The 14,293-nt window shown below is 42.0% G+C and overlaps 6 non-coding genes and 1 gene segment (V, D, J or C); 5 read left to right on the top strand and 2 right to left on the bottom strand.

The window, feature by feature from the left end:
• The window catches only part of LOC145362424 (Ig heavy chain C region-like), a 44,171-nt gene that overhangs the window by 8,169 nt on the left and 21,709 nt on the right, over positions 1-14,293 (top strand). The window contains 2 exon segments of the C gene segment in view: positions 412-577; positions 1,509-1,680. Coding sequence covers positions 412-577; positions 1,509-1,680 — 338 coding nt within the window.
• On the top strand, positions 1,394-1,466 carry trnaf-gaa (transfer RNA phenylalanine (anticodon GAA)). Its single transcript has one exon. It is a non-coding gene; the product is annotated as a tRNA-Phe (tRNA).
• trnai-uau (transfer RNA isoleucine (anticodon UAU)) lies at positions 6,194-6,288 on the top strand. Its single transcript has 2 exons — positions 6,194-6,231; positions 6,253-6,288. It is a non-coding gene; the product is annotated as a tRNA-Ile (tRNA).
• Positions 8,807-8,879, bottom strand: trnaf-gaa (transfer RNA phenylalanine (anticodon GAA)). The gene has a single exon. It is a non-coding gene; the product is annotated as a tRNA-Phe (tRNA).
• On the bottom strand, positions 9,880-9,953 carry trnav-cac (transfer RNA valine (anticodon CAC)). Its single transcript has one exon. It is a non-coding gene; the product is annotated as a tRNA-Val (tRNA).
• On the top strand, positions 12,756-12,828 carry trnav-aac (transfer RNA valine (anticodon AAC)). The gene has a single exon. It is a non-coding gene; the product is annotated as a tRNA-Val (tRNA).
• On the top strand, positions 13,581-13,654 carry trnan-guu (transfer RNA asparagine (anticodon GUU)). Its single transcript has one exon. It is a non-coding gene; the product is annotated as a tRNA-Asn (tRNA).

Below are 14,293 nucleotides of genomic sequence, written 5' to 3'. Positions count from 1 at the left end.
GAACAATCTGGTGAACCTTCTCTTTACCGTTTCTAATGCAAAGCATAAACATTTTTAAATGTGAAAGTCACATCTGCACAAAATATTCAACCTGGTTTCCACAAAATCCTGTGTAGCAGCAGAAACACCTCGTTATTTTTAAACTCCAGTCTGCCGGCAACAAGAACAAAATGTAATTTCCCTTCCAATTATCTGCTGCACCTACATGCTAACTTTATACATTCCTTGTACAAACGCATCTATTCCATTCTTAATATCAACATTTATATTTCTCACCTCGTCAAATATGTTCTGCTCTTTCAATATTTTTTCACGAAGAAGAACATCGTTTTGCTTTCAAAGTTGCGCCTGACCTGCCCTCATAAGAACACTCTGTTTCACTTCTTATTACTACCTGTCTTTTTGCTACAGTTTATACCAGCTAAATTTTGCCTGCAGGCTCCAGCGAGAATTGAACTCGCGACCCCTGGTTTACAAGACCAGTGCTCTAACCACTGAGCTATGGAACCACATGATCGGAACGGCTCCTGGTACGAATAGCATTATCAGTGGATTCAGGCGCAGGCTGGAGTTTGAGGTGGGGGATTTTTGATGAATGGGGAAATGTCTGAGGTGGAGAACAGGAAGTTAAAAGAAGCAACTTGAAAGTGACATGATTTGACATGTGTGCTGTGTGTGTATCTGACATGTATGTTGTGCCTGTCATGTGATTCTGCTTCAGAGTTTATCGTTAGTGTTGCACCTCTGACTTCTCCAGCTCCGATGCCAGTTCATCCAGCTGGAAGATTTAGATGCTGTTCCCTTCACAGACGCTGTGGGGCGTGTTTTCATTAAATAAAGAATTGAACAAAAAATGATTCACTCCGTGACTGGGAATCGAAACCGCGTCACGGCGCCGATCCTGATCACTGGACCTTCAGTGTTGCTGATGTGAGAGATTTGTAATGAATTGACCATCTCTGTGCCCATGGCTTTATTTCCAATAATTTTCAACAAAAATAAGTCACGATGAGAAATGACGGGATTTGAACCTCAGTTAGAAAGTCCCAATCCATCCTCTGGGCAGAGATTGCAGTCTCAATGTTGGCAATTCTGTCGCTTATATCGACAAACAGCCATTCAGCCTGTGTTCCTGTCTGTCTTCTCGATCGGAGTAATTCCGTTTGATGAAGTGTTATCTGGGCTCCGCCCTTTTCACTCCTTACAGGTGCTGTCAGACATTGTGAGATTTTGGAACATTTCCTCTTTTCCCATCCGCAGTAATTTGTTTTTATCACTGAGGACATTTGGTTGAGATTATTTGAAGACAGATGAAAATGATGCATTAACGAATGGGCAGAAATCATTGCTCCCTTAGATATCTGGGAAACGAAAGCTTCTTGCTTACCTGCCAGCCGAAATAGCTCAGTTGGAAGAGCGTTAGAATGAAGATCTAAAGGTCCCTGGTTCAATCCCGGGTTGCAGCAGGATCCCCTTGCTGGTTTTCTGTGCTATCTGCTAATTGGTAGTACATTTTGCCTCACACTGTCTTCAAACATCAGTTCACACAAGCTGCAACAAACCAAATACCAAATGGCTTTCTACTGACTGGCTCCGTAAAAAGGCAGAGTTTAAGAGCACGGAAAGAGCCCACTCGGACACCCACATGGCAGGCGCCCACACCCATCTTGGACGGGACAAGTTAGTTCTGATTCCCGCTCCACAGATAGTGCCAAACGTACTGACATTACCCAGTATTTTCTGTTTTTATTTCAGATTTCGAAAGTCCGCAGTCGGCTACTTTATGTTTGTGTTTGGAGCTGACAAATGGCAAGTAACATTCCCGCCACACTGAATGTTGAGAGGCTTGGTGATGCTGTTGTCTGTGTGGTGTTGGAGGGGTGCGGGAGGGCTGCCGGGTGGAAGTGGTCTTGTGTTTGGAAGGTGCTGTTTAAGGTGCCTTTGGTGGATTCCTGCATCATGCAGACACGTGGGGAACATTCTATCGCACTCCTGACTTATGCCACGTCGATGGTGGACTGTTCCACTGATTCAGGGACTATTTCCTCGAGTGGATGTAGCTGTCACTCGGGGGCATAGCTATAAGATTCATATAGGAGGGATGTCCGAGGTAGGTTCTTTACTCAGAAAGTGTTTGAGGTGTGGAATGGACTCACTGCTGTGATAGTGGAGTCGGACACTTTAGGAACTTTCAAGCGGTTATTGGGTCGGCACATGGAGCACTCCAGAATAATAGGAAGTGGGATAGCTTGATCTTGATCTTGATCATGGGTTCCGACAAAGCTCAGCACAACATCGTGGGACGAATGACCTGCACTGTGATGTACTGTTCTATGTTCGATGTTTTTTTGGGAGTCAGGAGGAAAGTTCCTCCTGCAGGATTCCCAGCCTCTGACTTGCTCTTTTAGCCACTGAACGAACTGATAAAATGTGTGCTGAGTCAGAATAGGTCTATCTTCTTTCCTGCTCTGTGTTGTCATGAATTTTCAGCACTTTTGTCTTTTCCTGAATGTATTTTGAGGCTGAAGTAAGAGCCAATGTCATATGATTGTAAGATCTGTGTTCAGGTAATATTCAATAGTGGATTCACTGGCGGGAGGGGTGCGGTTTCCAGCCATGTTGTTGACGCTGGATTGATAACGCAGAGAAGCAAATGGACGCTCTGAGAACCAGGGTTCGAATTCCAACGCAGCAGGTTAACTCAATTCAAGGCAAAGTAGAATGACTGCGAGTGAGAATAGCAGATTTCAATTATGTAACATTTCCTCACTAAATCGAATATGTTTTGACCATGTTTCCGCCAATTTTGAAGCTTCGGACGGATATGTAAATAGTGCTGCAGGCAGTTTTGCTGTGGGCCAGTGGCGCAATGGATAACGCGTCTGAGTACGGCTCAGAACATTCCAGGTTCGATTCCTGGTTGGCTCGTTATGATACTTCAAAAACTCCATGTTCGTGTTGATGAAAAATATTTTTTTCATTAATTTTAGACCAATTCAGGGAAATGTTGACCAAATGCAATCAGCTTCTGTGAAGATATTTATCTTAGCTACTTATTTTTCAGAAAACAATGTTGACAAAAAAAAAGAAAAAACTTTTCTTTTGAAAGAAAAATGTTTCTTTTTTAAATGAAAAATTCTCGTTAAAGTATTTGGGAAAAATACGTCAGCAAGCTTAAGCTACCTTTTAAAAGTTGGAAATTTCTCGAAAAAAAACATGGAAACATTACATTTTTCAGAATGGTGAAAATATTTTCTAAAAAAAGTTGATGAAATCTGTTGAGGAATTTCTTTTAAGCATGTTTAATTTTAAGAAGCAAAATACAGAGTTTTTTTAAAAGCTGACAAATTTCAGTTAAAACAGATGGAGGAATTTCTTCGGAGTAAGTTTTATTCTGAAAAGTTCAAATTAGCCAGAAGTTTCTGGTTTGTGATGCTGGGATTGTTGTCCATTGGAGTGGAGATTGAGGAGTGATTTAATCGAGGTGAACTAGATGAGGGCAAGTTTATAGGGGGAGCGGCAATTTATAAAATTTGGGGCAAGTCGGGGACATCACACATGCACACACACCTACACACTCTCTATCTCTCTCTCTCTCACGCTCACACACACACACTCACTTGCTCAATAATTGCCAGACTCGAGTCGAATTGCTATTATGCGACACAAACCGCTTCTTTTTATTTTCCAACAGAGGAATTAAAGAGCAGCAAAAAAACGAAAAGCACTGATGTTGCAGACACCTGGAACCAGAGGATTATCACACTGTGCATTGTCAGACCAATTGAACTGGCTGACAAATTGTCCTCTCGATTGGTGCTTTGTGATACATTTAAACAAAACACTCTTCAGCAAATCAACCATCTGCATGTGAAAACAAGGCCCCACCGACATTTGAACTCGGATCGCTGGATTCAGAGTCCAGAGTGCTCGCCATTACACCACGGAACCACACACGCGCGCCGAAAATCCTCATTCAATATTTCTGCCACCTTGAATAGCAGAGAGAAATGTAAATCCCGTTGAGCAATCCCCTCAATGGCCAACACCCATTCATACTCGCATTGCCCTTACTGGTTCCTCCTATAAAAATGCTGGAAAATCTCAACATCTTTAACGAGAAACAATAAATAGTATTACAAAACTGAAACATTAGTTCTCCTGATCCGGGAATCTCAAACACGGGGACACAATCTCAGGATAAGGCGCTGATGATTTAGGACTGAGATGAGGAGAAATTGCTTCACTCAAAGACTCGTGAATCTTGGGAATTCTCTACTCCAGAAGGTTCCGATGTTCCATCATTGAACACATTTCAGTTTGGGTTAGACAGATTTATGATCTATCCAGGAATGAATGGAAGCAGGAACATGGAATTGGAACAAATGCTTAGCCACAAGTTCATGTTTCAATTGTATTTCTTTAATAGTATAATGGAAGCATATATATAATGTTATATGTAATATGTTTGAAGTCAGTTGTCATTAAATAATGTTGGTAACTCCAGATAACTGTACAGCCGGGAACAATTGAGAGCTATTTTTTATTGGCACCCACGGACACTTTGCAAACAGGCAAGTGTTTGCCGATGAAGAGAAAATAATGAAATTGCGTCCCTGTGTGAGTTTCGAACCACCAACCTTTACGGTTAATAGCCGAACGCGCTGACCAATTACGCCGCAGAGACTAAGGCAATCGCCGTTAAATACATTCTAAACTAGTGTGTCAATGACCACAATTCAATTTCTGCAAAACCTGTTCCAGAACTGCAGCATGACCGCACTGTTTACAATTCTATACAAGTCTCTTTAGTTCCGTTGATCCCGCAGCACTGCTGTAGTGTGTTGGTTATTCCCTTTCTCCTATGAACGGGCAGGTAAAATAAATCCATTTCTCTGATCACAGGGAGGAATTTAACGGGAGGGAAGGGAACCGACCACCAGTAGCCCAACCATCCAATACTTTCCACTCAATCATTAATAATACCATTCACAACTGCACCTCCTTCCGAATATTGTGATCCATTTCCCTCAGGATTTGTTCCAAGATTTAATATTTCCCTTGTTTTCTTCTAATTTTGATATAAGATTCGCTTCAATATACAACACAAATGGAATTACAAACCTGAGGCTAACCGTGGGAAACAAGTCACTGGATAACACAAATCCCATGGTGCTCATTTCCAGATTCCCAACACTCAGCTTTTCAACCAAATGGAGAAATTTATCACTGAAAAGTTTTGGAAAGTTGGTGTGAATTTTAGAACATAGAACATAGAACATAGAACACTACAGCACAAACAGGCTCTTCGGCCCACGAGTTGCGCCGATCACATCAACACCTACCAATCTATAGACCTACCTATAACCCCCAATCCCATAAAATCCCATATACTCATCCAGAAGTCTTTTAAAAGACCCCAGCGAGTTCGCCTCCACCACCACTGACGGCAGCTGATTCCATTCACTCACCACCCTCTGAGTGAAAAACTTACCCCTAACATCACTTCTGTACTTTCCTCCCCGCACCTTAAACCTGTGTCCTCTCGTAGCGACCATTTCAACCCGGGGAAATAGCCTCTGAGAATCCACCCTATCCATTCCTCTCAACATTTTATAAACTTCTCTCAGGTCGCCTCTCAACCTTCGTCTCTCCAGGGAAAAGAGACCCAGCTCCCTCAACCTAACTTCATAAAGCATGCCTCCTAGTCCAGGCAACATCCTTGTAAATCTCCTCTGTACCCTTTCAATCGCTTCTACGTCCTTCCTATAGTGAGGCGACCAGAACTGCGCGCAGTACTCCAAGTGGGGTCTGACAAGGGCCTTTTGTTTGTGAATCCCTCGGGTGTTGTGTAAATACTACTGGAAGGTTCAGTGAGCCGGACATAATCTATCTGCGTTTTGCTGAGCTTGTGTTCGGTGTGTGGGGGCTTTGAACCGGGTTGGACCTTGTATCCCAGGGATGGGCAGTAACCCGCTGATTGAAGCTGCAGTCGCCGCTTTCTGCTGGCGATTGCAGACTGCGGGATATAATCCTGCTGCTTCTCCCTGTCACACTCACTGTGGAGCCGGGGAAAAGAGAATCATTGATGGGTTTGTTTCCCGGTCTGAAATGTGGCCTCGAATCACGGTTATTAACGGAGGTAACGCTGCGGAAGCCTTTAATAACCTGGCAAAAACAAGCACAGCGCAGTGTTTCAGTGGCGCAATCGGTTAGCGCGCGGTACTTATACAGCAGTACAGCCAGCGGGCTATGCCGAGGTTGTGAGTTCGACCCTCACCTAGAACACCTGTTTTAGGTGAGCGGATCGTCCAGTGGTCTAATCCCACCAGCTCATCATCTGGGAATCACCAGAACGGTCACAGAATTTGAATACAACAAATAAGAATGGAATAGAAATGCATTGATGAGCATGAAACTGCTGTCTATTGTTGGAAAAAAAATCATGATTCACGAAATCATTCATTTCGGGTGCAGAAAATGCGAATGGAGAGTGGGATAATGACAGGTTAAAGCAGTGTGAATTGTCTCACGCCTGGCCAGTTTGTAGGATTTTGCAAGCCCAGGAAAAATGGTGGGGGTTAAAAGTCGTGTGACATGAACCCAAGATCACGATTGAGGCCATTCTCATGTATATGGAATTGGGTTAGCAGTTTCTGATCAGAGATTCTGTGTTGTCGTGTGTCTTGAAGGCCGCCTTGGAGAATGCTTATCGGAAGTTTGGTGGTTAATGCCCTCGACTTCTTTAGGGTTCCCCACGGGAAGGGAATATCCTTGCCGGTGATTACTGAGAGATGATCCTGAAATGTGCAGCAGACAAAACTCATCTCCAGTCAGAAACACAATGAGCTGCAGTGAAGAGCCCGCTCTATTTAAACTGAATAAACCTCGTCTGGACCCCAGAAAGAACAACATGGTTTCCTGTTGAATTGGCTCAGGGTCTTCACTTGAGAAAGGACAGGATACAAGGCGAGGCTGAGATTTGAGCGTTCTGCCGGGAAATAACTGATATTTATTGTCACGGATTGGAGGAGAGCAATAAATCTTCATTCCCTGACGTGCAATCAAAACAGCAGGAAAGCTTCAAACTCTAACCACCAGACCAACAGATTACAGCGGGTTTTACAATCTGCTTTGTCCACGATCCTTTTGTTATTTTAATTTCCACGTCAGACCACTTGAACCACAATCTGACACCTGCAAAATGGCACCTTCTTTTTCAACACCAGGGACATGATCTAGTCTGATATAAACAGAGATGTGGCCCGCTGGACTAAAACATGAGGCAATGCAGAATAAAGTAATAACTGAGAGAGGATAATGTGTAAAATGAGCTACGGTATGCTTTAGCGCAGGAATAAAGGAGAGAACGTCTAACACACTAAAACTGACACCGCGCCTAGTATCATTTTGTCTGGTGCTGAACATTGTATAAGATAAACTAAGAAAAAAATCAGGCCAAGCTCTTAGATTGATGTAAGATTTGACAGGGGCAAGTTCAGCAATAAATGAATGATGGAATGGAACAATAATTAGAGACAGGGTATTATTCGGTATAAACAGAGAGGTGAACTGGTGCTGCAGTGAGTGAGATATTGGCGAGGTTTCTTTATACGTGGCAGGTTCCAGCAATGTAATAACTGGCATAGAGCCTCGTATAATGCAATGAGTAACATGTCCTGGTGTAGTATTAGGAGAGAAAGGTTTTAGTGAAGTAGCTACAGAGATATGGAGTATCATGACATCAGCCAAGAATTAATTCCGTGCTGTCATAACTGCCAGAATGCACGGTGTAACTTCAAATGAGACTTGGTGCAAGATAATAACAAGCGGGATTTTGCTGAGTACAGGATCAACTGAGAATCACTGTCATATAATCAGAAATATGATTTTGTTTCATATAATCTGTGTCCAGTTCAGGGTAGACAAAGGCGAAGTCTATTGCAGCAATAACTGAGACATTCTCTGTTTGGTGTTCGTGCCAAAAATCACTGCTTCACTGCCATCTCGTGGATCTCCTTTGCTATTGCAGATGTTGTGAAGCGCTCGTTTTAGTTGCTGTTTCTTATTCTTTCATTGGCTGTATAGCCTGCTGCAGTAATTTCTGTTTACGGCCTTAGATTGATATAAGCTTCGACAGGGACAAGTACAGCAATAATTGAAACATGAAATAGGTCAATAATTAGAGTCAGGATATTATTCGGTCTGAACAGGGAGGTGGACTGGTGCAGCAGTGAGTGAGATATTGTCAATCTTTCATCATACGTGGCAGGTTGCAATGTAATAACAGAGATGGAGCCGTGTGTAATGCGTGTTCTGGTGCAGTATCAGGAGAGAGAGGGTCTAGTGGAGTCGCAACAGAGATATGAAATATTGTGGCATTAGCCGAGAATTAATTCTGTGCCGTAATAACTGGCAGAATGAACGGTATACGGTGTAGTATAGTAACAACTGGGATTTTGCTGAATGTATTTTCACTGCCATATAAAAGCGGACCTGACATCTGCACTGAAATGTGATGAGATTGGAAAAACTCAGGAAGTTACATGGCATGTGTGCATCAGGAAACAAAGATAAACCTTCACCTCCATCACCTTATATTAACATTGGGAATGTTTAGAAATAGAGGAAGTTTTTTTTAAAGAAGTGAAATCCAACAAGGAAAAAATATAACAACACCTGGCAGGATGGAAATTGCGATGGGTATTTGGTCTGTTGCAGCTTGTGTGAAATGAGGTTTGAAGACAGTGCAAGACAAAATGCAGTGCCAATTAGTAGGCAGCACAGAAAACCAGCAAGGGAAACTTGCCGAAACCCGGGATTGAACCAGGGACCTTCAGATCTTCAGTCTAACGCTCTCCCAACTGAGCTATTTCGGCTATCTGGTTAATTAAAAGCTTCCTTCTCCCAAATATCTAAGAGAACAATGATTTCTGCCCACTTGTTAATGCATCATTTTCATCTTTCTTCGAATAATCTCAACCAAATGTCCTCAGTGATAAAAGCAAATTACTGCGGATGGGAAAAGAGGAAATGCTGCAAAATCTCCCAATGTCTGACAGCCCCTGTAATGAGTGAAAAGGGCGGACGTTTCGAGTCCAGATGACAATTTATCAAAGTTCATTGTACAATATTACTCACTATTCCTTTCAATATTTAGTATCAATGTATTATTTAACACATATGTCTTCATTATGAATTGAATATTTCTGAACTTGAACATCACTGAATTGAAAATATAGCTGACCAACAGAACGAATCGAATCACCGGGGAACACAGATCACAATTTTGAGAATGACTATCGTTAGCTTTTAAACAAAGTCAAATACATTGAAATGGAGGAAAATCAAGAATTATCTGTTCGTGACCCTTGAGCCTTTTTTATTATGGACGTGAAAAATTCAGGCGCATACATTCCGAACTTTTACAGGAAAGTGCAGTAGATCCGCACTGAGTCTCGATTCCCTCGTCTGTCCCAATGCCTTTTCCTGTTTTTAGTGATGAGAAGCGATTTAAAAATATTCTTCTGTGAAATGTGCGCTATTTCCTCTAGTTCACTTACAGTATCGCTTGTATCTGTCTGTTTGAGCACACACCACTATCAGATATTTCAGACGGTGATTAACCATATTAGTCTGCTCCTATAAACCCATTAAATTCTGTTGTAGACTGAATGGGATGGGAATAAATGCTCGGTGTCAAAATCGAACTTTCATGTCAGTGCGTCAAAAATAAGTGCATATTATTTCACAGAAAACATTTGAGGGTGAAGTCAGAGCAATGACAACATGTCTTTTACATCGAGTTTCGGATAATTGTTGAGCAACAAACTGAAATCAAGAAATTCTCTCTTAGCCGACATGAGAAAGTTTAATGAATGTTTCTGCCCGGTTTCCGAACCGGGGACCTTTCGCGTGTGAGGCGAACGTGATAACCACTACACTACAGAAACAGCTTGAAGGAGGTTAGAGCAAATCTGCCTGTCTGCAATGTTCAACTGCGCTGTGTTGCTGCAGGTTCCGATGGTTAGACTGAGAGCCCATGTCACTGAATTCAGGAAGATAACCGTTACTTTCAATCTGATTGTACAACTTATCCCCAACATCAACATTTAAAAGTATTCGTCTCGCAAATATCTAAGGGAGCAATGATTTCTACCAATTTATTGTTTCATCATTCTCATATTCCTTCGAATAATCTCAATCAATTATACTCAGTAATAAAAGCAAATTACTGCAGATGCTGGAATCGGAAAAGAAAATGGAAAATTCTGGCAAGTCTCACAAGGACTGTGAAGAAAGCAGAGCTCTGACAAGCTGGTGTTGTTCAGTAGATTTACTGCAGTAAGGTTTATGTCAGTTCGATACAAACATTACTATTTGAATGTGGTCAGTTACAGTGAAATTTAATGCAGTGGAAGGTAGCCTACTTATTTTTACAGGAGGAACCAGCAACGGCTTTATAAATATGAACTGTGCAACGGGACTGAAATTTCTCCCTGCTGTTGACATGGTACAAATATTTACAGGCCATTTTCAACTTCCTGCCATGTGTTGGGTTCCGTGGTGTAATGGTGAGCACTCTAAAACTTTGAATCCAGCGATCCGAGTTCAAATCTCGGCGGATTCTTGCTTTAATTTGCAAACGCAGATTGCCTGAACAGCGTTTCGTTTAAATTTCTCACGAAGTGCTAATCCAGAGAATTACTTAGCCAGTTCAACTGTTGTTAGAATTCGATTTGTTGAGCCTTTAGCGCCAGATGCCTGAAACATCTGTGTTTTTCATCTTTCCTCCGTTCTTTCCCTTCTTTGTTGAAAGAAAGAATCAGTTGGTGTCCGACAATAACCATTCTACTGGAGTCCGGCAATTACTGAGCAAGTGTGTGTGTGTGTGTGAGAGAGAGATAGAGAGTGTGTGTGTTTTGTGGGGGGGTGGGGGGGATGATTGTTGTCCTTCAGAGTGCTGTTGATTCCATGGGTGACGGTTCTCACTTGAGCAATTGTCCCCTGGGGCTGATGCAATGACGCCAGGAGAGTCATTCCCTGCATCGTCTGCAATGCGATTGTGGTGGAATTTGCTGAAACTTCCTCAGTGTTTAGATTCCCACTTTCTGAGAATTTAAAGTTAAATTCCCTTCAGAAAACCCGTAATACGTTTTGCAAAATAAAACAACCTTTCACCAAGTTCTGAACTCCGAGAACTGTATTTGGAGTCCGGAGAGCTCACCATCACACCATACAAACAGGAACAGAACCGCCAGACGCAAATGGTCACTAAAAACACGTGATTGTTTTTTTCATTCAATGTGGCAGCAACAACAAGTAGGTCAAATGTTTTGAGTGACCATTTGCAGACACCTCGTTATTTTTAAACTCCAGCCCGCCGGCAAGGAAGATCAACATGTAATTTCCCTTCCAATTATCTGCTGCACCTACATGCTAACTTTAAGCATTCCTTGTACAAACGCATCTATTATATTCTTAATATCAACATTTATATTTTTCAGCTTGTCAAATATGTTCTGGTCTTTCTATTTTTTTCACGAAGAAGAAAACCTTTTTTTTTCCAAAGTTGCAGCTGATCTGCCCCTCCACTCTATGTACCTTTCCCCTACAGCTTCTAGTAGCTAAACTTCAAGTGGAGGCTCCAGCGAGAATTGAACTCACGACCCCTGCTTTTACAACACCACTGCTCTAACCACTGAGCTATGGAGCCAAACGCTAACCGCTCTTTGCGGTACGAGTAGCATTATCAGTGGATTGAGGAGCAGGATGGGGCTTGTGGTGGGGGATTTTTGATGAATGGGGAAATGTCTGAGGTGGAGAACAGAAAGTTAAAAGACGCAACTTGACAGTGACGTGATTTGACATGTGTGTTGTGTGTGTATCTGACATGTATGTTGTGTATCTGACATGTATGTTCTTCAGAGTTTATCGTTAGTGTTACATCTCCGACTTTTCCAGCTCCGATGCCAGTTCATCCAGCTGGAAGATTTAGATGCTGTTCCCTTCACAGACGCTGTGAGGCGTGTTTTCATTAAATGAAGAATTGAACAAAAAATGATTCACTCTGTGACTGGGAATCGAAACTCCGTCACGGCGCCGATCCTGCTCACTGGACCTTCAGTGATGCTGATGTGAGAGATTTGTAATGAATTGATCATCTCTGCACCCATTGCTTTATTCCCAATAATTTCCAACAAAAATAAGTCACGATGAGAAATGACGGGAAGCGAATATGACGGGATTTGAACCTCAGTTAGAAAGTCCCAACCCATCCTCTGGGCAGGGATTGCAGTCTTAATGTTGGCAATTCTGTAGCTTATATCGACAAACAGCCATTCAGCCTGAATTCTCGATCGGAGTAACTCCGTTTGATAAAGTGTCACCTGGACTCGAAACATCCGCCCTTTTCACTCCTTACAGGTGCTGTCAGACATTGGGAGATTTTGGAACATTTCCTCTTTTCCCATCCGCAGTAATTTGTTTTTATCACTGCGTACAATTGATTGAGATTATTCGAAGAAAGTTGAAAATGATGCATTAATGAATGGGCAGAAATCATTGCTCCCTTAGATATTTGCCAGATGAACGCTTTTAAATTTTAATGTTGGGGATAAGTTGTACAATCAGATTGAAAGTAACGGTTAGCTTCCTGAATTCAGTGACATGGGCTCTCAGTCTGACTATCGGAACCTGCAGCAACACAACGTAGCATTGCAGACAAGCAGATTCGCTATGACGCATTCCCAGCTGTTTCTGTAGTGTAGTGGTTATCACGTTCGCCTAACACGCGGAAGGTCCCCGGTTCGAAACCGGGCAGAAACATTTATTAACCTTTCTCGTGTGGTGGAAGAGAAAACTGTTTGATTTCAGTTTGTTGCTCAACATGAACCGAAGTTCGATGTTAAACACGTTATCGTTGATCTGATATCACCCTCAAATGCTTTCTGTGAAATTATAAACACGTTATTTTGACGAAAACTCAGGGAAGTCGATTTTGACACCGAGGATTTATCCGCATCTTGTTCAGTCTACAACAGAATTTAATGGGTTTTTAGATGCCGACTAATATGGTTAATCACCATCTGAAATATCTGATAGTAGTGTGTGCTCAAAAAGACAGATACAAGTGATATTGTAAGTGAACGAGAGGAAATGGCACACATTTCACAGAAGAATATATTTTTAAATCGTTTTTCATCACTAAGAAACAGGAAAAACCAATCAGACAGATGAGGGAATCGAGACTCAGTGCGGATCTACTGGACTTTCCTGTAACGGGCCGGATTTATGTGCCTGAATGTTTCAATCCCATAATAAAAATGGTGATCAGTTCCTTTCCCTCCCGTTGAATTCCTCCCTGTGGTAAGAGACGTGGATTTATTTTACGTGCCCGTTCATAGGAGAAAGGGAATAACCAACACACTACAGCAGTGCTGCGGGATCAACGGAACTAAAGAGACTTGTATAGAATTGTAAACAGTGTGGTCATGCTGCAGTTCTGGAATAGGTTTTCAGAAATAGAATTGTGGTCATTGACACACTACTTTAGAATATACTTGACATGTACTGTCTTAGTCTCTATGGCGCAATTGGTCAGCGCGTTCGACTGTTAACCGAAAGGTTTGTGGTTCGAGACCACCTAGGGACGGGGTTTTACTATTTTCTCACCATCAGCATTCACAGTAAACAGTTGCCTGTTTGAAAAGGGTCCGTGGGTGCCAATAAAAAAATAGCTGTCAATTGTTCCCGGCTGTACTGTTATATGGTGTTACCAACATTATTTAATGACGATTGATTTCTAATCATCACATATAACGTTGTATGTTCCATTACACCATTAAACTTTTTTAAAAAAATGCAATCGAAACATGAACTTGTGCTGGGCATTTGTTCCAATTCCATATTCCTGCTTCCATTCATTCCTAGATAGATCATAAATCTGTCTAACCCAAACTGAAATGTGTTCAATGATGGAGCATCGGAACCCGCTGGAGTGGAGAATTCCCAAGATTCACCATCCTTTGAGTGAAGCAATTTCTCCTCATCTCAGCCCTAAATCATCAGCACCTTATCCTGAGATTGTGCCCCCGTGTTTCAGATTCCCGGATCAGGAAGAATAATGTTTCAGTTTTTCAATGCTATCTATTGTTTCTCGTTAAAAATGTTGAGATTTTCCAGCATTTTCTGTTTTTGATTCAGATTCCAGCATCCTCAGATTTTGCTTTGATTCTGTCTAAAATGCAGGGATCCAAACTGCACACACTGTTCCAAATGTGGTCTCAACAAA

This window comes from Carcharhinus amblyrhynchos, unplaced genomic scaffold (genome assembly GCF_965287045.1).
Source record: "Carcharhinus amblyrhynchos unplaced genomic scaffold, sCarAmb.v2.hapA scaffold_38, whole genome shotgun sequence".
NCBI classification, from domain to species: Eukaryota; Metazoa; Chordata; class Chondrichthyes; order Carcharhiniformes; family Carcharhinidae; genus Carcharhinus; species Carcharhinus amblyrhynchos.
The sequence above is the reverse complement of the archived record's forward strand: the minus strand, read 5'-3'. Positions and strand labels throughout refer to the sequence as shown.